Genomic DNA, 25005 nt, shown 5'->3' with positions numbered 1-25005 from the left:
AGTTGTGCCCTTCACAAGAGAGAAAGCCTGTCTCCTTGCTCTATCAGTAGGTGCAGTGCATGTCTATTTGCACGTCAATTGCCATGTTCCCCATGTTGGGGGAGTCCAGACCCAGGGGCCACAGTTTAAGAATTATTGTAAGCCATTTAGAACGGAGACGAGGAAACACTTTTTCTCTCAGAGAGTTGTGAGCCTGTGGAATTTTCTGCCTCAGTGGAGGCCGGTTCTCTGGATAGTTTCAAGAGAGAGCTAGGTAGGGCTCTTAAAGATAGCGGAGTCAGGAGATATGGGGAGAAGGCAGGAACGGGGTACTGATTGGGGTTGATCAGCCATGATCACATTGAATGGCGGTGCTGGCTCGAAGGGCCGAATGGCCTACTCCTGCACCTATTGTCTATTGTCAAACCATCACTGGTCAAGGAATATTGACTGGTGATTGCACAAAGTTCAAGTCCATTCACAATTCCTCATCAAATGAGGCAGTCCATCCCTGCATGCAGCAAGATCTAATCAACATTCCCCCCACAAAGTGCATCTCTCTCCAACAAAGGAGAGCGTAACTATTTGTCCTCATCTCAATGGTATTAGCACTGCTCGTGTTCGTAAGCTCATAAGTTATAGGAGCAGTATTAGTCCATTCGCCCCATCAAGTCTACTCTGCCATTTAATCATGGTTGATCTATCTTTCCCTCTCAACCCCATTCTCAAGCCTTCTCCCCTTAACTCCTGACACCACTGGTACAGGCCCTGCAATATACAACCTGGTAGTCATCATGGGTCAGAAGATCAAATGGTGCAGCCATGTAACTCCTGCAGCAGGCAACATCGCCTCCTCACATCCCAAACCCTCCATTTCATCCCCAAGGTTGAGATTTAGGTTTATCATTGTCATGTGTACCGAGTACTTGTTTTGCGTGCTATCCAATCCGGATCAGATAATACTATACATAGATACAATCAAGTCAAACTCAAGGGCTTTAGGTAGAGCAAAGGGGAGAACAAAGTTCTGCCCAGAATACATACAAAGTGCAGAATATACTTCCCAGCATTGTAGCGCACCAGTGGGGCACAGGTGAACTGGGCAGTACCCTAGCTTATCAAAGGACCATTCAGAAGCCTAATAACAGAAGTGAAAAATAGGATGGTGCTTGCTTTCTAGCTTCAGTATCTTCTGCCTGATGGGAGCAGCGAGAAAAAGGAATGGTCACACAAGTCCAATGCATAATGGAATAATCTCCGCTTGCCTGGATGAGTATGTCCAAAAGGTCTTTGGCATCATCCAAGAAAAAAGAGCCCATTGCATTGGTAACACCTCTAACAACTTCAACGCCTTCACCACCATGTACAGCAGCTGCAGTCTGCAAGCAGCAGTCTATCTACACACAGGCTAAACTAGCAGCACGCTTATGACGTCTACGTGTTTAGTTTAGTTTATTGTCATGTGTACAGTGAAAAGCTTTTGTTGCATGCTAACCCGTCCGTGGAAAGACAATACATGATTACAATTGAGCCATCCACAGTGTACAGAAATGCTGCTGTTGGAGTCGAGATTTAAAAGAGTGGAGCAATTGTGATGCGCGATTGCATATCCACTTTTATGACCAGCACACAAAGAGTCGCCTGGGTTGGGCACCATCCCGTAGGATCAAGGGAGAAAAGGGATGCAGAAACATCAAAATATCGCAACTAGCAGGCTCTCCTCCTGTTTGCACACCACCTTGTTTTGGAAATATGTCATTGTTTGTTAATTGTTTCCGGGTCTAAATAATAATAATAATGGATGGGATTTATATAGTGCCTTTCTAATACTCAAGGCGCTTTACATCGCATTATTCATTCACTCCTCAGTCACACTCGGTGGTGGTTAGCTACTTCTGTAGCCACAGCTGCCCTGGGGCAGACTGACGGAAGCGTGGCTGCCAATCTGCGCCTACGGCCCCTCCGACCACCACCAATCACTCACACACATTCACACACAGGCAAAGGTGGGTGAAGTGTCTTGCCCAAGGACACAACGACAGTATGCACTCCAAGCGGGATTCGAACCGGCTACCTTCCGGTTGCCAGCCGAACACTTAGCCCATTGTGCCATCTGTCGTCCCAATCTTGGATCTTGGAACTTCCTACTCAATCGAATTTTGGGAATTCCTCCAGCGGAATGTGGCACACCACAAACTTCACGAGAGTAACTAGGAATAGGCAATGCATAATTTAGAGTTTTAGAGATCCAGTGGGAAAATAGGCCCTTCGGCCCACCGAGTCCTCGCCGACCTGTTACACTAGCACACACTACGCATTAGGGACAATTTACAATTTTTACCGATGTACATCTTTGGAGTGGGAGAGGAAACCGGAGCACCCGGGGAAAACCCACACGGTCACGGGGAGATTGTACAAACTCCGTACAGACAACACCGCAGTCTCTTGTGCTGTAAGGCAGCAACTACCACTGTGCCACCGCGCCACACATCTGTGGAGGGACGTGGACAGAAATGGACAGACAGTGTTATGGGTCCGGACCCTTCTTCTGGACTGGAGTAGACGAGAGATAGCTGGTGGAAAGAGGTGAGGGATAAGGGCGATAGCTGGTACAAAGCTGTAAACCAGTGATATCTGGTCAATGAGTGAATGAGAGCACTTGGACAGTGAGAATGAAGACAAAAGAATGTGGGAGTTACCAAATGCAGAGCAGGATGGCATGTCCTTCACCCCCCTGAAAAAAAGGAAGGAAAAAAACCCAAGCTGAGCTAACATTACAGATGGACAACTGATACAGACTGAGAAATCAAGCTACCTGATAATGGGCTCTGACCGGAAACAATGTTGTTTCTCTTCCCACCGATGTGGCCTGACCTGCTGAGAATTTCCAGCAATTTTGTGTTTTCTTCCTTTACAATTCTGTTAGATCGTTGTGGTTTCATTACCAGATACATTACCATTCTTTATGTCTTGCCTTGGGCCATTTCAATCATTCCTGCCTTCGACCCTATTACCTTTATTTACTCTTTCTTAACTTGCAGCCCCATGGCCAAAGATTGTTGAAAGGCTGCTACGTCCGTAATACTTGCTAGTTCTCAAGAATTGTCACATTGAGTCATTAACTCTGCCTCTCTCAATGCCGTTGCTGTATCTTGCTGAGCATTTCTAGTATTTTATGTACCTTTATCTAACAGATTCATTCCAGTCTGAGGTAAAGAAAGCGGACTGCTGGAATATCTTTATTGATGGAACAGAAGCTGAAAGAAGCACTTCACTAGTCAGTTCCAAAATTAAGTATTGCGCTAAATTAATCTGCAATTTAGCTGGCAGCTTGCAACAACCATGGTTTCCAAATTTGCACATTAAAATTTATGCTGTTGAAAATTAACATCATAAAGGTAACGATCGGCAGATAAAATATGAGGAGTTGTGGCACAAAGCACAGACAGTAAAATATTGTGCCACTTGGCACAGAAATAGTTCAAACTGAAACATTTGGAGAAATGACAAAGAGGAGCCATTGACAGCACCATGCCAGCCAATGAGTTGGAAGGTAGCTGCCATGTAGGATGCTGCCTGAACTACTGAATTCCTCTCACAGTTTGCTTTTCACTGAGGTAGGAAGGTTTGTGTTGAAATGTCTATTGCACAGCTCACAAAGGTAATTCGTTTAGTTTAGTTAGAGATACAGCATGGACACAGGCCCACCAAGTCCATGCCTGACGTCAATCACCCGTTCTACTTGATCCCATTTCCTCACTTTCACACTGACTGGCCCAGAACTAACAAGAACATTGAATGGGACTTATCCTGCCCTTCTTCAGTTGACTGAATAAAGGTGATGAAAAATATTCAGTAAAAAAAACGCTGGAAGAACCCAGTGGTCAAGCAGCAACTGTGTGTGTGTAGTTTAGTTTAGAGATACAGCATGGAAACAGGCTCTTCAGCCCACCGCATCCACTCAGACCATTGATCACCCATTCACACACTACTTCTAGACACTTCCAACACACAAGGGACAATTTACAGAGGCCAATTGATCTACAAGTCCGCACTTCTTTTGGTTGTGGGAGGAAACGGGAGCACCCGGAGGAATCCCACGTAGTTACAGGGAGAACATGCAAACTCCACGCAGATAGCACCTGAAGTCAGCATTGAACCCAGGTCTCTGTTGCTGTGAGGCAGTGCCTCATCCAGCTGTGCCACTGTGCTGCCCACTTGGAAAGTCGGCTAAAGAATGGGGGAGTCAAAAACGACAACAATTTCACTCGGTGTAAGCGGACCAGCGAGAGATAGACGGAAGGATTGGGGTTGTGCAGGTTGTCACATACTATAATGTAATAGAAAAATCAGTGAGTGAAGGATAGTTGCATCTAAATTATGTGTGCACAAATAACTTCACCACTAACCTGGTACACCCAATCAACTCTACTTTGCTTTGCCATAACATTGTCAAAAGGAATTATAAACTGCTAAACATGAGATGAACAAACTGAAAGACAGCCAAAAAATGGAGTTGTGGATTACACAAGAAACAGGCTTCCTTATACTTACATTTTATAACTTGTCCTACATCTTTTGAATATAGAAACATAGAAAATAGGTGCAGGAGTAGGCCATTCGGCCCTTCGAGCATGCACCGCCATTCAATATGATCATGGCTGATCATCCAACTCAGTATCCCGTTCCTGCCTTCTCTCCATACCCCCTGATCCCTGTAGCCACAAGGGCCACATCTAACTCCCTCTTAAATATAGCCAATGAACTGGCCTCAACTACCTTCTGTGGCAGAGAATTCCACAGATTCACCACTCTCTGTGTGAAAAATGTTTTCCTCATCTCAGTCCTAAAAGATTTCCCCCTTATCCTTAAACTGTGACCCCTTGTTCTGGATATGCCTGCCTGACCTCAGAAGAATGATATCCATGGGACCAAAATGCTACTTTTTCCAGTGCGAACACACTTAAGGGCCTGTCCCCTTTAGGCGACTTTTTAGGCGACTACCGGAGACTATGCGGTCGCCACATGTTCGCGGGTGGTTGCCGGGGATTCGCCTTCATGGTCGTGAGTAGTTCCCGCATTCTCGGAACTAGGCACGGCTTTCTTTTGGTCGCCACAAATTTTTCGACATGTTTTTTCAATTAAGCCACCATGGAGAGTAGCGAGAATTCTCGTGCCGTAGGTGCAGTGGTAGTGGGTCGCCAGGAGGTCGTAGGTTCTCGTAGGTTGTAACCTGTGCTAACCGGTGAATTTCATTGGCTCATTGGGAGAAAAAAAACGTAAACAGCAGTTTTCAGAACCAAGGGTAACTGACCGGGAATGTTAATGTCCGCCGAGCTTCACAGCCGTGTATCTCTGGCGTCTTAAAGGTTGTCTCCACTCCTTCTCCCCACCCCGTCTCCCCCTTCTCCCCCATTTCTCCCCCCCTCTTTTAAAGGACTTAAGTGACCCTTCCCGTACACTGCTTTCACCGTCTTAATTACAGCGCCAACCTTCCTGTTCATCGTGGTGTGTGTCTGTATCGCATTGGCTTTGCACCGTGTGAATTTCACTTAGACAGCGCACCCCACGCTTGCCCTGTCCCCCGCCTGCATAACTGGCTGGTGGAGGAAGCGATGTGTGTTTGTGTGTGTGTGTGTTCCACTCTGACAGTCGCAGTTCTTTCAGCGACCGAAAACGACTTGACAGTCGCCAGCTGTCACCTGAAAAATCGCTGAAGTGGGACAGGCCCATTATACTGTGGGATCTCTCCATGAAACCTGACATTCAGATTTAGTTTAAGTCTACTATTGAGGCCCCTTAGGAGCTGTGTCGCTGTTCATAATTAGTCCACATACAACTGATAAACATTAGATAGAGGAAATATTTCTGAGCCTTTGCTGGATTTGTTAAATGTCGTGTCAAATAATGACTCCCGGTCTTCCACTCAATAAGCCCGAATGCTCAGTGGTAGAATTTGCAAGCAGTTCAGCTATAAATGGATATATCCATCTGACGAGATCCTTGGATCCCTAGATGGCATTAATAACTGCGACAACATTCACCTCATTAAATGTTGCATTACTCTCGATTAGCTTGCCCTTCTCTGGTACGAGTGTTAAGAAGGTCAGAGAAAGTTTATGGAAAAAGTAATTTATTATGGATTACTGATGTCAAGGTATTATTGAAATAATCGAGCACTGTGTAGTTTGCAATTTGTTGGGAATGGAGGCATGATTTTTTTAATTTTCCTATGCACCTTTAAGCAAGCTGGCTCAGCAAATCGAATGAGTACTGACTTAATCCTGCAGCATTTAAGGGTTTAGATTTTCCATTCAAGTTATAAGGGACAGAATGCTACTCAAGCCAACTCGGTGTAAAATGTTCTGGCAGCCATTCCACTGACTGTCATCCCCTCTGGCCCTAACAATGTTTATCATAGGTATTTGCAACAAAAGGACGAGAAGAGAAATGCATCATGCATTATGTTTGCGACTACTCCGTGGCTAGGCACATATCTAGTGTCCATATGTCTCGTCCTTTCTCATACACAAGCGGCCATTTGACTCATCAAGATCATGCTGGTTTGAGTGGCCATGGGTGCTAGCAGGTCCATTTCAATCCAGAAGCCAAAGAGCCTTCACATCTGGTGCCAATGGGCCATGGTAGGCAAAATCGACCATCTTTAGTGCGGAATTTAATTATTCTGTTGCGGGGCATATGACAATATAACACAAGGTACACAAAAATGCTGGAGAAACTCAGCGGGTGCAGCAGCATCTATGCAGCGAAGGAGATAGGCAACGTTTCGGAATTTTTTGTGTATCTTCGATTTTCCAGCATCTGCAGTTCCTTCTTAAACACTTTGACAATATAACACTTTGACTCTTGAATGTTTTTTTGGTGGATAAAGGGCATGGGTCATCAAAAGACACAAATTGTTTCATTAGTGGCAAATAAAGGCTGCCAAATAGAGAAATTAGAATCATGGTCTAACTATGTCAGTTATTTTTTATTATTTCAACTATTCAAAAGAGGACTCTCCTAATGATGACCCCCCCCCCCCCAATGCAGTGTCTTGACTGGAACAGAAATTTGGGACGACCCATATAATTCATAATAATAGGTGTATTGAAAGAGTTTGACAAAATTCAACCCCCTGTGTACTGCCCTTAATAGATATGTAATCAGTACAACGTCTCCAAAATTAGCAAATGGTTGCTGCTAAAATAGCAGTATGACTTACAGTGTATGGCCACCTGTGATGAGAACATAAATATCAAACTCACACACTATGGGAATCCTGAAATTGGAGTTACGACATGCTGAAGAGGCTGGTGTAATGGTAGTAGCGCTAGTACAACGGTTCACTGGTACTATCTTGTCATGTGCGCACTGCGCAGTGAAATTATTTTGGCGTAGATCACACATGCACGAGTCGCCATGTTTTGGTGCCATTGTCCGGTGCATCACTTGATGTATTGGAGTGGCTCCCAATCTCATCTAACCAGATGACCAGGTATCATGTTAAGTATTGTCGAAGTAAGGTTGATTATTTGGAATGGCACCTGAGGGAACTGTTGGCTGGCCAATTGTGAGCTCTTATAGATGTTCTTTTAAACCATTTATGAACAGTTTATCATAACTTGTCATGAGCACTGACATACCATGCAATGTTCAGACCTCAATGGACAGCATTTCTGTTTGAACATGTATGGGGAATTTAGTCTCTGCTAACCAGCATTGAGGATATTTGAGAGACTTACCTGTTAGTTAGATTCCCATTTCCCCACATTAAGTTCCATTACCTTTGGAGCCAGATCATAGACAAGGATACAACTCGTGACAAAAGATGCTGGAATCGGGTGCGAAAAAAACAAACTGCTGGAGGAACTCAGTGGGTTGAGCAGCTTCTGTGGGAAGAAAATAACTGCTGATATAATGGGTTGAGATACTGCATCAGAACTGATAATGGGATTGGTGCAAAACGAGTGATGTGCTGTGTTTTTGGGTGGGACGAGGTTGGGGTGGCTGAGGGGCATGAATAAGTTGAGGCAGTGTATGTCGCACCAGAAATTGGAAATGAAAAATTCAGGGCTGTGTTAAAGGCCCAAAGGGAGCAAACAAGAGGAAAGTGTGCGTTGGAGATGTTAGAATCGGGGAACTGCCATAGAAGAAGGCCGAGACCTGCACAGATCAGCCACGATCATATTGAACACCTTGAGGCCAGTTTCTTTGTGTCAGATTCCTTAGCCTTGAATGGCATGGTGGGAGTTCAAATCCCACCATAGCAGATGGGGAATTTAATGAGCAACATTTTTTTCAAAAGCTGAATTAATAAAGCTACCATCAACTTGAAATTTAAGTTGAAGTTTATTGTCATAGGCACGAGTACAGTGAGGTACAGGTACAATGACAAATCTTGTTCCAAGCACAGGCACATAGACTTGGACAAACACACAACAACAAAATATACATACATTATCTATAAATTACACATACAATTATATAAGAAGGAAGACTGCGCAGAAACATAATTAGAAATTAGAAACATGACCATTATAGTGCAGGAGATGGACTGCAGTGTTCCATTGTCAAGGTAGGATTGGAGTTGTGCTGGTTGGGTCAAGAGCCAGATAGTTGAGGGAAAGTAGCGGTTTATGAACCTGGTGGCATGGGATTTCATACTTGTGTACCTCCTGCCCAGTGGTAACAGTGAGAAGAGAGATGGTGGGGAACAACTTCTTGAGGCTGCACCTCATGTGGATGCTCTCGATGGTGGAGCGGGCTGTGCACATGATGGACCGGGCTGAGTCCGCCACTCTCTGCAGCCACTTGTGTTCCTGGGCAGTGGAATGATCATGCCAGACCATGATACAACCAGTCAGGAAATCTTCTACAGCGCATCAGTTAAAGTTCATTACGGTTTTCAATGGCATACTGAATTTCTTTCAATTTTTATGAAAGTAGAGACACTGACACAAATTCTATGTGATTGCATCTATGTGTTGGGTAAAGGACAGGCAGCCAAGATGCTAACATCCAGGAATTTGAATCTGCAAACTCTGCCCACCACCGGTCCACTTATAGAATCTGGTGTGCAGTCTCCCGACTTTCCCTTTCTGAAGTCAACAATCAGTTCCTTGGTCTTGTTGATGTTGAGCGAGCAGTTGTTGTGGCACCACTCAACCAGGTGTTCTATCTCTCTCATGTATTGATGATTCACCACCATTGACGATTCAACCAACCACAGTGATATTGTTGGCGAGTTTGTAGATGGCACTTTAGCAGTGCTTAGGCACATAGTCGTGGGTGTAAAGAGAATAGAGCAAGGGGCTAAACACACAGCTTTGAGTTACACCTGTGTTGATGGTCTATGATGAGGAGATGGTATTACCAATCCACACTGATTGAGGTCTGCCGATGAGAAAGACAGGAATCCAGTTGCAAAGGTTGAACGCCAAGCTGTAGTTGATCAACAGTAGCCTTGTGTATGTGTTCCTGTTTTCCAAATGGTCCAGAGCAGAGTGGAGAGCCAGTGAGATACTACCTGCTGTGAGAGTGATAGGAAAATTGAAACAGAACCTCAAATAAGATGGTGACACAACTAAGATGGCACCAGGGAGAGGTGATATCTTGCAAGCAGTGTGCAGGATTATATCTATATTTACATGTTATTTAAAAACTGCAAGATTTTTATTTAAAAACAAGGAATCACTAATTTTATCTGGGGAAAGAAATGTGTAGTCCTCACCAGATCTGACATATATGGTGCCAGACCACAGCAACATGTTTGAGTCAGAAATGGCGAATGGAGTTGAGCAAATAAGCCAGCCTTGCCAGTGGTGGTCACATTGTGTGAACAGGTACCAAAAGTAATTGCTTTGTAATTCAGAATGGCAGGCAGTGACTAGTGGGGTACCGCAAGGCTCGGTGCTGGGACCGCAGCTATTTATAATATACATTAATGATTTAGATGAAGGGATTGAAAGTGACATTAGCAAATTTGCAGATGACACAAAGCTGTGTGACATTGTGAACTGTGAGGAGGATGCTATGAGGATGCAGGGTGACTTGGACAGGTTGGGTGAGTGGGCAGATGCATGGCAGATGAAGTTTAATGTGGATAAATGTGAGGTTATCCACTTTGGTGGCAAGAACAGGAAGGCAGATTATTATCTGAATTGTGTCAGGTTAGGAAAAGGGGAAGTACAACGAGATCTGGGTGTCCTTGTACATCAGCCACTGAAAGTAAGCAAGCAGGTACAGCAGACAGTGAAGAAAGCTAATGGCATGTTGGCCTTCATAACAAGAGGAGTTGAATATAGGAGCAAAGAGGTTCTGCAGTTGTGCAGGGCCCTGGTGAGACCACACCTGGAGTATTGTGCAGTTTTGGTCTCCAAATTTGAGGAATGACACTCTTGCTATTGAGGGAATGCAGCGTAGGTTCACGAGGTTAATTCCCGGGATGGGTGGACTGTCATATGTTGAAAGAATGAGCAAGCTGGGCTTGTATACATTAGAATTTAGAAGGATGAGAGGGTATCTTATTGAAACATATAAGATTATTAAGGGATTGGACATGCTAGAGGCAGGAAACATGTTACCGATGTTGGGGGAGTGCAGAACCAGGGGCCACAGTTTAAGAATAAGGGGGAGGCCATTTAGAACATACAGCAAATGAGGAAAACCTTTTTCACCCAGTGAGTCGTGAATCTGTGGAATTCTCTGCCTCAGAAGGCAGTGGAGGCCGATTGTCTGGATGTTTTCCAGAGAGAGTTAGATAGATCTCTTAAAGATAGTGGAGTCAAGGGATATGGGGAGAAGGCAGGAACAGGGTACTGATTGTGGATGATCAGCCATGATCACAGTGAATGCTGGTGCTGGCTCGAAGGGCCATATGGCCTACTCCTGCACCTATTGTTTATTGTAATGTAATCACTTTGATCTTCACCACACAGTCATAGATCACGGTTATTGTCTATACTGTTTTAAAATTTAGAGCTACAACGTGGAAACAGACCCGTTGGCCCACTGAGTCCGCTTCCACCAGCAGTCACCCATGCACTAGTTATATCCTGCACACTGAGGACAATTAATCCAAGCCAAGCCTGTATGTCTATGAAGAGTGGGAGGAAATCAGGGCACCCAGAGAAAACACACGCTGTCACGGGGGAATGAACCAACTCCGCACAGACAGCACCCATAGTCAGGATCAAATGCAGGTCTCGGGCGGTGTGAGGCAGCAAATCTACCGCTGCGCCACTGTGCTGTCCCAAAGGTATTGTATATTTTATTATCCTGCAGTGAACAGGAGAGAACTATCTGGGGAAATGCACTGAGAGATTTGATTGAAACATCTGTTCCAATATGTCATGCGCAACTGATACTTCCAATATAGTATCACCGTGACAATTGCATCCTAAAATAAAGTTATCAATGGAAAGAGATAGGGGAACACATCACCCTGGAAGTTGCACCAGTTGCTCCAGTCATAAAAATGGCTCTTCTTGGAGTTTCAATGAAGCACATCCCCAAATTACAAGCTTATGACAACCTCCTTTAATTGGATAGAGGGCTTGTCATGTGTTTTAAGAGGTAAGAGTCAAATAAAGAAAAATAAACAAAAAATCAGCTAAACCTACCTATTTAATGAAGGTCAGTGATGCTGTTCATATAAATATGGTCTTACACATGTGCCATATGTAGGTGGAAAAAAGTTGAAGGGTCCAATACAAGTGTACTAATTCCCTTAGCACAATAGGTTACAGCAGTGGTTCCCAACCTTTTTTTGGCCATGCCCCACCTAATCACCTCTAAAATCCTGATGCCCCTCCCCCTCCTTTTTTTACCCAAAAAAAATTATTTACTCAAAATAACATCTGAAACATAAACTACATATGTTTACCTGATGGAAAATCCAAAAAAATAAAAATCGAAAATTTGGACCCAGACCTCCTCAGTCACACTCAATTGCCCCCCTTAAAAATCAAATTGCCCCCCTGTGGGGCGTACGCCCCACGTTGGGAACCACTGGGTTACAGAATGCCCCTGGATTTGATGGTGGAGCAAGAGCTTTGATACACCTTCACCTGCTCTCCATCCATTCCAAACCCCAGTGCTACAGTACTTAGGCTCAGAAGTCCGGATCACACCAACACAAACTCTGCTGTTCATTGATCGTTCTCCACCAAACATCATTGCAATCCTGGCCAATCACATTATCCTGCCCTGCATTTAACTAGAGGAAATTTATACTTGTATAATTTCCAAAGTCAGACACTTTACTTTTGAAAGGTCTAAACAGCAGTCGGGCATCAGAGTTATTAGAATCTTTCTATAGACTGGGTAACACATTTAGTAAAGTTGCTGCCCCATAGCTCCAGTCACCCAGGCTCAATCCTGATGACTTACTGTGTGGAGTTTGCAAGTTCTTCCTGTATCCTGATGGATTTTTTCAGGCATTCCGGTTTAGGCCCACTTCCCAAATATGTACCAGCTGGTAAGTTAATTGGCTGCTGTAAACTGCTCTTTGTGTATAGGTGGGCGATAGAATTTGGGAGGAGTTGATGGGAATGTGGAGTGAATAAAATTTGCATAAATGGATGCCAATGGCCGCTATGGACTCAATGAGCAGAAGGGTCTGCTTCATGCTGTATGACTATGTCATGTGAATCACTGATGAAATAACCAGATTAGCCTGGCTATACAATTAATGTATGTTTTTTAATTAGTATAACTTTCAAAACTTCCTCCAAGACTGCTAACAATTTTAACTTTTCTTTATCAATCAGATCAATGCTTCAAATTTTCTCTGTGGAAACAAAAGCTCCAATGAATCAATTTATAGCCAGCCACCTATTCTTGAAGTACCTGAAAAGACTGCACTAAGGTAAAGATACTTCTGTTGTTCTTATTGAATGGATTTGGCTGATCCAATTGCACAAGTACAGTTATTATTCCGTGTCATTGTTCAACTACTTTATAGCCACCGACAGAAACTTACTGTGTTACTCCATAAATAGCCACAGATGGTCAGCAGAAGCATAAGAGCAGAGCATGACAGGAGAACACAAACCTATTTAACCCCTTAAGTCTGTCAGCCGTTCATTATAATTGTCGGAGATCAGCCACCAGACTGTATTAAACCTTTCTCGATTATCCTTTTAACAAATGGGCGTCACAGTGGTGCAACTGTAGAGTTGTTTCCTTGCAGCGTAAGAGACTCGGGAGCGAACTTGATCTCGGGCGCTGCCTGTATGGTTTGTATGTTCTCTCTGTTTTGTCTGGGTGTTCCGGTTTCTCCCGTATCCCAAAGACGTGCAGATATGTAGGTCAATAGGCTTCTGTAAATTGTGTGTAGGATACGGGTGATTGTTAGTTGGCGTGGTCTCGGTGGGCTGAAGAGATTGTTTGCACGCTGTATCTCTAAAAACTAAACTAAAAATGGCCCAGCACTAAAAAAAGGGTTCCCAATTCCTACCACCATCTGCGTGTGGAAGTGTTTCCCTAACTTCACGCCTGAAAAGTATGGCTTTAGTTTTAATAGTGTGCCCCCATTCCTGCTTCCACCATCAGCAGAAGTAATTTTGACCAGCTTTTCATGAAGTATTGAGAGCATCAAGCAAGTCACTACATGCATGCAGTTTAAGATACCTCACCTAATTTAACTGGTACTGGTACATGTATCATTCTGCTAAATCAGAATAACATTTCCTCTAAGGCCAATAGATGCTTCACGAGGTATTGTTCACACATGTGTTCTAAACCTAGGCTTTATATGTAAAATACTAGAGGGTATAGCTTTTAAGATGAGAGGGGAAAGTTTAAAGGAGATGTGAAGGATAGGTTTCTTTACACAGAGAATGGTAGATGCCTGGAATGTGCTGCCAGGAAAAACGGTGGAAGCAGATATGTTAGTGAGGAATAAGCGGCTTTTAGATAGGCACATGAATATGTAGGGAAGGGAGGGATATGGTTCACATGCAGACAAAGAGAGATTAGTTTGTTTATTTATTTATTTATTTAATTCTTTATTTCGAACAGAATAAAAGAATAAAAAGCAAATGTGAAACAGCATATAAAAAACAAAACAAGAATATTTATAAAGTGTCTACACTTAATAAACAATATCTATAAATAAATGAAATCGTATGTGTCCGAAAAGGAGCAGGAAGAAGCCAAAGCTTATTAATTCCCACCCCTTATTCAACTGCTTATAATTATCTTATACAAATCTAGCAGCTATATGTACACCATATGTACACCAGCAGCTATATGTACACTAAATTATTTACCGTTATACACTAATCAAATATTTACAAGCCATACAAAAAAGAGAGAGAGAAAAAAACCAAAAAAAAACCCTCATATACTATAGTATCTTAGTCATATATACAACCCATCATCCTATAATCACCCTTCCCAATACAATCAGTATAACAAATATCCCACTCACAATCACCTATCCTCATCCCAATATCCTTTAAAAAAAGTGTTTTTGTACATTTTTAAACTGAATTATGTTTGTGCTAAGTTTTATCTCCTGTTCCAGACCATTCCACAAATTCACACCACAGATTGCTAGGCACATACTTTTAAGAGTTGTTCTGACATTGAGTTTTTTTAAATTATGTTCCTCTCTCAAATTATACCCACCCTGTCTTTCCATAAACAGTTTTTGTATATTTCTTGGAAGTAAATTATTTCTTGCTTTGTACATGATTTGCGCAGTCTTAAATTTAACCAGATCGGTGAACTTCAGTGTATGTGATTTTTGTGTCTATTTTGTGTCATTATGATCGACACAGACATCATGGGCTGAAGGGCCTGTTCCTATGCTATACTTTTCTCTGCCCCATGTCCTATAGGCCGAAGGTTTGTTGAAATATATTGGGCCAAGCTAAATCTAACCAAGTCTTACAGAATATCACAAATATTGGCATATATCACAGAATATCGCAAGCTAACATTCTTTCAGAAGTTTCTAAATCTAAGTAAATACTCTAAAGTAATATAAACCTAAGCAAATAAAATATTACAGGAAACTTCAAAGGTTATATGATCGAACACAATAACTCTCCTTTCTGATGGTATCATCTGTTCAAATAAGTTCATATATGGCCACGAATGTAATTTCTCCGTGTCCTCAATTTTTACAGAAAAGTTGTTTCAATGAGAAACTAGGTCAACAATATGCCTTCAATTCCATAAGCTTCATTTCCATCTCTAATTGGAGGTTAATTAAATACCTTTTAGAAATCCGTGGGAGTAACATCTGTAAATTACCCACATTTCAATAGGTTGTACACTTATTTCAATTTATAATCACAATCATCAGGCAAGATCTTGCTTTCACAATTCCATGTTCACACACTGAGCCACTGACAATTGTCAAAGCCAGCTTACAATCTTACTTATCTTACTCAGTCTTTTCTTGCCAACAAATGTAGGCTAAATATTCTATAATTCCTTCATTTTTCCCTTATACTTCTTCCTAAAGTGACATAAACTGTCTTCCCAAATTGAAAGTAGAATTATTGAATCAAGCATACTTTAAAGGTTTATAATATGTATGGTAACTGCAATGTTCTCATCGATGTTCTTTGAATAACTGGGATACAAATCATTTGGCCTCAGGTCAGTCAGTCTTCGGTGCCAATATTTTCTTCAATACTTTCATTTAATTTATTTTGATTTTGGCAAATCTTGCATCTGGTTCAATATTAGTTTCCTTTGATGCCTTTCTTATAACTATGGTTCTCTCCTCCCCCTCTAATGTAAATATTGACACAACATAATCATTCATCAATTCTGCCATTGCCTAATTATATCATCACAGCTATCCATATCTAAGAGCCACACATTAGTCTGACCTCTTTTTTATGTAGGAAGGAATTGCAGGCGCTGGTTTAAACTGAAGATAGACACAAAATGCTGGAGTAACAGCAGGACAGGCAGCATCTCTGGAGAGAAGGAATGGGTGACGTTTCAGGTCGAGATCCTAATCGGCTGAAGAATGGTGTCGACCTGAAACATCACCCATTCCTTCTCTCCAGAGATGCTGCCTGTCCCACTGAGATTCTCCAGCTTTTTGTGTCTACCTCTTCTTTATATTGTAATTGCAAAAATTACATGATGCAAGATTTTTTTCAGGTTTGTTTCTGTTGCTGTTATTTTCTGTTTTGTCTTTTCTTTTGGTTCTTTATTTCTTTCCTAGGTGTCAGAATCTGGATGTTGCCATTTTGTATGATTTTACTCATGTTTTTCAATGTTCTATAGATTCAGGATCTGTTCCTGTAGATTGGAGGGTAGCTAATGTTATCCCACTTTTTAAGAAAGGCGGGAAAGAGAAAATAGGGAATTATAGACCAGTTAGCCTGACATCGGTGGTGGGGAAGATGCTGGAGTCAATTATAAAAGATGAAATAGCGGCACATTTGGATAGGAGTAACAGGATCAGTCCGAGTCAGCATGGATTTACGAAGGGGAAATCATGCTTGACTAATCTTCTGGAATTTTTTGAGGATGTAACTAAGAAAATGGACAAGGGAGAGCCAGTGGATGTAGTGTACCTGGACTTTCAGAAAGCGTTTGATAAGGAAACTCTTGGACAAAATTAGGGCACATGGTATTGGGGGTAGAGTGCTGACATGGATAGAGAAGTGGTTAGCAGACAGGAAACAATGAGTAGGGATTAACGGGTCCCTTTCAGAATGGAAGGCAGTGACTAGTTGGGTACCGCAAGGCTCGTTGCTGGGACTGCAGCTATTTACAATATACATCAATGATTTAGATGAAGGGATTCATACTAACTTTAGTAAATTTGCAGATGACACAAAGCTGGGTGGCAGTGTGAACTGTGAGGAGGATGCTATGAGAATGCAGGGTGACTTGGACAGGTTGGGTGAGTGGGCAGATGCATGGCAGTTTAATGTGGATAAATGTTAGATTATCCACTTTGGTAGCAAAAACAGGAAGGCAGATTACTATCTAAATGGTGTCAAGTTGGGAAAATGGGAAGTACAACGGGATCTGGGGGCCTTGTTCATTAGTCAATGAAAGTAAACATGCAGGTACAGTAGGCAGCGAAGAAAGCAAATGGCATGTTGGCCTTTATAACAAGAGGAGTTGAGTATAGGAGCAAAGAGGTCCTTCTGCATTTGTACAGGGCCCTAGTGAGACCACACCTGGAGTATTGTGTGCAGTTTTGATCCCCTAATTTGAGGAAGGACATTCTTGCTATTGAGAGAGTGCAGCGTAGGTTCACAAGGTTAATTCCCGGGATGGCGGGACTGTCATATGGTGAGAGAATGGAGTGGCTAGGCTTGTATACTCTGGAGTTTAGAAGGATGAGAGGATGTCTTATTGAAACATTTAAGATTATTAAGGGTTTGGACACGCTAGAAGCAGGAAACATGTTCCTGATGTTGGGGGAGTATAGAACCAGGGGCCACAGTTTAAGAATAAGGGGTAAGCCATTTAGAGACGAGGAAACACTTTTTCTCACAGAGAGTTGTGTCTGTGGCATTCTCTGCCTCTGAGGGTGGTGGAGGCCGGTTCTCTGGATACTTTCAAGAGAGAGCTAGATCGGGCTCCTAAAGATAGCGGAGTCAGGGGATATGGGGAGAAGGCAGGAGCGGGGCACTGATTGGGGATGATCAGCCATGATCACATTGAATGGCGGTGTTGGCTCCAAGGGCCGAATGGTCTACTCCTGCACCTATTGTCTATTGGTTTTATTTTATCTCTTGTTTTACTTCTTAACTCGCACTAAAGTTGAATTTCAACAGCCCTACTTCCAAGTAGTTTCTTCTATTATATTTGTGCATCTACCATCAGTAGGCAAATGTGTGGGGAATTTCTTATGTAGGTCAAATCATTCACGATCTGTATGGACACTAAACCTCATTGGAAGCAATGCATTTGTCAGCGCCCAGCAGTGCAGTAGCATTCTACTTCATTGAGGAGCATTCTTGCTATTTCAAGGAAGGCCAGATAAGAAGATATGAAGTTGAAGCAAAGTAGGCTATTCAGATCCTTCCATATTCACTATCAATCCCAAAATGTTGCTGATCTTTCACCTTTGATCCTGCATTAACCCTATGCCCCTTATTTCCCTTAGTATGTTCTGATCTAAGTATCACCGTCTTGAATAAACTTGGCAACGCTATCTCCGTCGACCTCTAATGAGCCCCAGAGTTCACTACTTCTTGGGTGAAGACATTTCTACTCATCTCTGTCCCGAATGGCCAAATCCATATTTTGGGACACTGACCCCTTGTTGTAGAAACAGCAGCCAGAGAAAACAATCATACCTCAATCCACCAAATTGATTATTTCAGTGTGATCAACTATTATTCTTCAAACATCAAGACATTAAATATCATCTGCCTAATTTGCTCCTGATATGACAAACCTACATCTCGGGGTCAATTTTGGTAAATTTTTGTTGAAGTCCTTTAGTGTTGCTTTAGGTGGGAAAGCAGATTTGGAGCCCACAGTTCAAGTTCAAGTTCAAGTTTGCGTTTATGGTCACTTAACCAACTAAGGTACAGTGAAATTTGAGTTACCATACAGCCATACTAAGTGAAAGAACACAATACACACATAAAATAAATGTAACATAAACATCCACCACAGTGGAATCAACATTCCTCACTGTGATGGAAGACAATAAAGTTCAGTCACCTTCCTCTTTGTTCACCCGTGGTCGGGGCCTTGAACCCTCCGCATTTGCCATTGCCGACGGTCCGATGTCCAAGCCCTCTCGACAGGATGATCGAAACTCTGGCGCGGAACGGTTTGGAACACTCTGCGGCATGGAGCTCCCGAGTCGGCCACTTCTTTCCGGAGACCGCAGGCTTCACGGTGTTAAAGTCCACAGGGCCCCGTGGTTGGAGCTCTTCTTCTGGCGATCCTCGGCAAAGGATCCCCGGCTCCGCGATGGTAAGTCCGCACCCCGCGTGCGGTTTGAAGCTCCGGGCCGGTCTCCAGGAAAGGCCGCACCTCTCCACGTTGTTAGGCCGCAAGGGGGGGGGGGGGGGGGCGGAGTTACGAGATGGAGAAAATTGCATCTCCGTCAAGGTAAGTGACTGAAAAAAAGTTTTACATATTCCCTCACCCCCACCCCCCACATAAACTAACCAAGAAACATTGAAACTAACTTTTAGAACATACTTAAAATAATAAAAACAGTAGAAAGGACACACAGACATTTCAGATGCTCTCTCCTCAGGCTGCTGTATAATTAAACCAGTATACCATCCCTTCATTCATACCCGAGCTCTCCTACAATATAATGTAACTCATTATGATTCTGTGAGTAGCATCAATTCCCATGAGGACTGGCAGAGGGATTTAGTACATGGTTCCCCAAGGTAGTTTTCAAGTGGGTTAAGTTTTCACAATCATTTTGAAGGTGAAGCAGAACGCTCTGTGAAATGGGAGCTGCATTTCTTTATAAAGCTCATAGTAACAGCCATTGAAATCAATTCTTCGATCAAGCATTTGCCATTAGCTGAACCCGTTTACAATCTAAGTTTTTTTTCTTCCAGATTCAAACTGAATGGGATTGATGCTTCTGTTGGATTTTGGGAGGTTACAGAAGCTGAATTTCAACAGTGCTCTGTTTCAAATGGGAAGAGTATCTCGCTGTTGCACACTGTGGATGGATTTGTTCTTCTGGAGGAGATGGCAGCAATGGGCAGCAACTACTTTATTGGTAAGATGTTTTGATCCTGGTCTGCGTTCCATCTCTTTCTTTTGTTAAATGAGAGTGCTTACATGCAAGTGTCTCAATAGGAGATTGTAATTTAAGCCGACAATGTAAAACGCACAAGCTAATAGGTGTCCAAGTTTGGTGAAAGTTTCATTTTGTACTCTGGTTCATTTAATGAAGATAAACTAAGGTTGATTAAGATCAATTCTTTGATGTTCCATTGTATTTAATGACCCTCGATAGTAATTACTCCTCTGCTATTTTTTTGCCACACAGTCACAGTGGAGCTGCTACCTCACAGCGCCAGAGACCCAGGTTTGATCCTGACCTCGGGTGCTGTCTGTGTGGAGTTTGCACATTCTCCCTGTGACCATGTGGGTTTCCTCCGGGTGCTCCAGTTTGCTCCCACATCCCAAGGATGGCTCGGTATGAGCCGAAGGACCTTTTTCCATGCTGTATTTCTAAAAAATATAACATCTTGAGTCCGCGATAGGTTTCCCAATGGGAATACCTAGACAGTGGGCATTCTGGGAGAGGAAGAGCATGTGAACCAGACCAGTGGACAAGAGATGTTCTGTGTCCAATTATAGTACTCTCAGACCAAGGGTCAGACTCCACTTCCTATTCCAAAACTGACCTTTCTGTCCTGAGCCTCCTCCACGGTCAGTGTGAGGCCACACACAAATCGGAGGAACAGCACCCCATATTTTGTTTGGACAGCTTACAACCCAGCAGTATGAATATTGATTTCTCTAATATCAGGTAACCCTTGCATTCCCTCTCTCTCTCTGTCCCTCCCCCACCCTAGTCATCCTGCTAGTTTCACTGTTCGTATCTTTGCTATCACTTCCTCCACAGCCAACAATGGACCATTGTAGGCTCTTTGGCTACCATTGGCCCTATTTGTTCTGCTCCTTCTCATACCTTTAGGTTCCCTCTCCCCTGACTCACAGTCTCAAGAAGGGTCTCGACCCGAAACGTCACCTATTCCTTATCTCCAGAGATGTTGCCTGACCCGCTGAGTTACTCCAGCAGTTTGTCTCAGGTTCACACAATGGTGCCTGTGGCCAACTTTGAAACCAGGAGTACATATAACGGAGATTTTCATCTTTGCAGAGCCTTTCCTAACCCTGTATAACCTAACACGCCTGACAGCAATTAAAGCATCTTTGAAACATAGTCACTGATGTAGTACAGGAGACACAGCAGCCAATTTGTGTAGCAAGATCCCCTCTCCCCTCTCCCAGCAAACAAGATACACAGAAGTTTGAAAATGCACGCTTTATTTTAGACTTTAAATACGTTTAAAATAGTGTAACGTTTAAAGATAGAGCGCGGAAACAGGCCCATCGGCCCACCGAGTCTGCGCCAATCAACGATCGCCATATGCTAGCACTATCCTACACATTAGGAACAATTTACAATTTTACCAAAACCAATTAACCAACAAACCTGTACGTCTTTGTAGTGCGGGAAGACCCGGAGAAAACCCACGTGGTCACGGGGAGAAAGTAATGCATACCTCCAGATTCAGGGACACCTTATTCCCAGATGTTATCAGGCAACAGAACTGTCCTCTCACCAACTAGAGAGCTCTCTTGACCTCCCATTTAACTCATTTGAGACCCTCCATGTCACTTTAGAGATACAGCATGGAAACAGGCCCTTCAGCCCACTGGGTGGGCGGCAAGCAACGATCACATTAGCTCTATGCTACACACTAGGGACATTTTACAGAAGCCAATTAACCTACAAACCTCTACGTCTTTGGAGTGTGGGAGGAAACCGGAGCTCTCGGAGAAAACCCACGTGTTCACGGGGAGAACGTACAAACTCCATGCAGACAGCGCCCATAGTCATAATCGAACCCATGTCTCTGGCGCTGTAAGGTAGCTACTCTACCGCTACCCAACTAAACTAATTTCATGATTCTATAATCTGAAACACAGCATCTGTGACAAGAGAGCAAAAGAGAGAACAACATTGAATCATCAATCTAGATATTGTGCTCAAATCTTCAGAGCGATATTTAAGCACACAATCTTTCACCTCAGAGATGGAAGGAAGCAATGTCAACAAGGTATGGGCTACCTCCAGATATAGTTCTTTCCAGTTTGCAGAGTGTGGAATAATTGTATTCCGCTGCAAGGCCATGTTTTAAACATTTCTTTTAAATAACCACATTAATTAGTTTTATAAATGTAATTTTCCCATCCCCAGCACTATACTGTAATTAGGCCATTGCCCAGGGATTATCTTCCCAGGACTATGATTGGCATTTAAAAAGGAACAGCTATTTTTGCTCCACTAAATTGCAGCAAAAGTAAAGAGAGAGCTAATAGCCTCAAATGTTTCATCTTTAAAATAGATATTCAGATCTGCTGAATATTCTGAACTGCGGCATTCATTTTAATATTGTTGATTTTATAAATGTTATCGCTTGTGGAAAAGTTAGTCATTCTGTTTCAAAGAATTGAAATTTGATGCATATAAATGAGTTTAAACGAGAGACCATACACACGCTGTGATACTGCATCAAGATAATTGATTCCCATCAAGAACCCTCTGCCTGTGATCCTGTGTTAGCAAACTGCAATCATCTTGTGAATGATAATTGTTCTAAGATAATCTTCAAAGTGTTCTTCTTAAAGTATTTTGAACATTATAGTGTGTATGGTCTATAACTTAGAATCCAATGAAAACTGTCTTTACCCAGTAAGAGTACTGTGTTAAAATCAGAGCCTATGTTTGGTATATGAAGAAGAATATTATGAAGAGGTTAAGTCAAATCTCATTGAAGTTGAGATGAATGAGAGTTGGTCATTGAGTCACCAAAACAAGTCTTTCAACCCAACTCATCCTTGCCGATAAAGTTGCCCAACTGAGCAACTTGTCTGCATTTGCTCCATAATCCTTTCAACATTTTCTGTCCATGTATCTGTCCAAATGTCATAAATGATATAATTGTACCCATCTCAACCACTTTCCCTGGCAGCTCATTCCACACACCCACCCACCGGTGTGGAAAACAAAACTAAAATAAACTAAGTTGCCCCTCATATTCCCTTTAAATCATTACATTCTCATGTTAAATCTATGCCCTCTAGTTTTGGACTGCCCCACCCTGGGGGAAAAAACCTTGACAAGATACATGATGCCACTTGTGATTTTATATACTCTATAAACTTGCCGCTCAGCCTCCTTTTCTCCTGGGGAAATTCCCCGGATTATGCAACCTCTCCTTACAACGCATGCCCTCCAGTCCAGAAAACATTCTCGTGAATCTTTTCTGATCTTTTCCAACTTAATAACATCTTTCCTATAGTAAGGTGACCAGAACTACATACAATATTCCAAGTGTTGTCTCACCAACTTCTTGAACAGTTGTAACCTGACATCCCAACCTGTCCACTCAGTGCCCTGACTGATGAAGGCAAGCATGATAAATGTCTTCTACACCATGCTGTCTCCCTGTGTCACCATTTTTAGGGAACTGTGTACTTGCACACCTCCGTCTCTCTGTCCTACACCATTCTCCGGGAGTTTATTGTGTAAGTCCTGCCTTAGTTTAATTTACCAAAATGCAACACTTCGCACTTGCCCAAGTTAAATTCCATTGTTCACTTTTCCAGTCAATCTAGTGCCTGTTGTAATCTTAGACAACCAATTTAGGACTTTAACTTATAGACCAGTCATATTTTTTCCATAGTCATTTTAAAACTAAAATAATTATTGTCGCTGGTCTCAAAGTATACCACCACTGATAGCTGTACTTCATTCTCTTGCCCTGCTTCTTATACAGCTATTTATATATTAATTGAGAAAACTTTCCTTAACAAATTCCACTTGTCCAAGTCCTCACACTATTGCAGTCCCAGACAATATTAGGGATTACTAGACCAACTGGGACCCGTGGGTCTCTGTCACACGGGAGGCCTAGTCCCCCAGCACAATATTACACCACTCACCCATAGCCCCGTAGGGAGGCAAGGAGAGACTTAGATAGATGTAAACCAGGTGGGACCAGTTGGGTCACGTCCCCCAACGCAGGGGGGGGGGGGGGGGGGGTGGCGGGGTCGCGTGGCGTTCTCGCTCACCCCGGAGAAAGACGCCCCCCGGAGTCAATCACCCCCATCACCCCCCCACAATGAAAATGATGGAATTTATGAAGGCAATCAATCGTCTCCACCTTGAGAGGCGGGGCAGAGGGGGGGAGGGAGGGGAGGGGGCAGGGAGCGGTGGGGGTGGTGCGGAAGGGGGGGAGGTCAATAATCAAGAGTGTTTTATAGTCATATGTCCCAGATAGGACAATGAAATTGTTGCTTGCTTGGCTGTAGTGAAGAAGCTTTTCCTGAGCCTGGACGTTACAGTTTTCAGGCTTTCTACCTTCTTCCCGATGGCAATGGTGGAGTGTGTAGCCAGGATGGTGTGTGTCTTTGATGATGTTGGCTGCCTTTTTGGAGCAGGGGTGGGGGGAGGGGGCGGGGTGTGAATAAACCAGGGGGGGGGGGGGGGGGGGGGAGTGTGAATGCCCGGGGGGGAGGGTGTGAATAACCTGGGGGTGGGGGAGAGGGGGAGCTGGCTGTGGGTCTAGCTAGCGCGGAGAAGTAGCGGCAATCCCAGCTCAACTCCCGCCGGGCAACCGACAGGCCCAGACCCCACCGCCGCCGCCACGAGGCCCCACCGTCGCGATGCCACACACCGCCGCCACGGCCATATCGTCTCAATGTCTCCTTCACCATATTGTCTCGATGTCTCCTTCACTCGCACACCCCTCCTCCCCCACACACCCCCCCCCCCACACACACACCCTGCCGCACACACCTCCCCCACACAAGCCCCCCTCCCCCACACCACCACCCCCGCCCCCCCTCCCCACCCCCCCTTCCCCACACACCTACCTCCCCCCATACACACACCCCTCCCCCACACATCCCCTCCCCCACGCCCCCTTCCCAACACACCTACCTCCCCACACACACAGACCCCTCCCCCACACACACACCCCTCCCCCACACATCCCCTCCCCCACACACCCCCTCCCCCACACCCCCTCTCCCCCACACCCCACCTTCCTCCCCCACACCCCACCTTCCTCCCCCACACACACACCCTCCTCCCCCACACACACCCTCCTCCCCCACACCCAGGACCAGGCCTCCCATGAGACTGGGACCCAACGGGTCCCACTTAATCGAGTATCCTCCAAATCTCTGGTAACCCTGCTCCAAGGAGGATAACACAATTATAATTAGTGCCTACGCAGTTTACTCCTTTGCTTCTTCAAAAAAGTTTCAATATATTTCATCTAAGGCTGGCATTTCATC

The 25005-nt window shown here is 43.7% G+C and overlaps 1 protein-coding gene across 1 annotated transcript in view; it reads left to right on the top strand.

The window, feature by feature from the left end:
* Positions 1–25005, top strand: part of dner (delta/notch like EGF repeat containing) — a 231198-nt gene that overhangs the window by 105700 nt on the left and 100493 nt on the right. Inside the window, exons 3-4 of the mRNA XM_033031924.1 lie at positions 12753–12850; positions 19515–19681. Of these exons, the coding sequence (XP_032887815.1) occupies positions 12753–12850; positions 19515–19681 (265 nt within the window). The remainder of the gene's footprint in view (positions 1–12752; positions 12851–19514; positions 19682–25005) is intronic.

The sequence above is a fragment of the Amblyraja radiata genome, chromosome 13, assembly GCF_010909765.2.
Source record: "Amblyraja radiata isolate CabotCenter1 chromosome 13, sAmbRad1.1.pri, whole genome shotgun sequence".
Taxonomy (NCBI): Eukaryota; Metazoa; Chordata; class Chondrichthyes; order Rajiformes; family Rajidae; genus Amblyraja; species Amblyraja radiata.
This window is presented reverse-complemented; position numbering and strand designations above follow the sequence as displayed.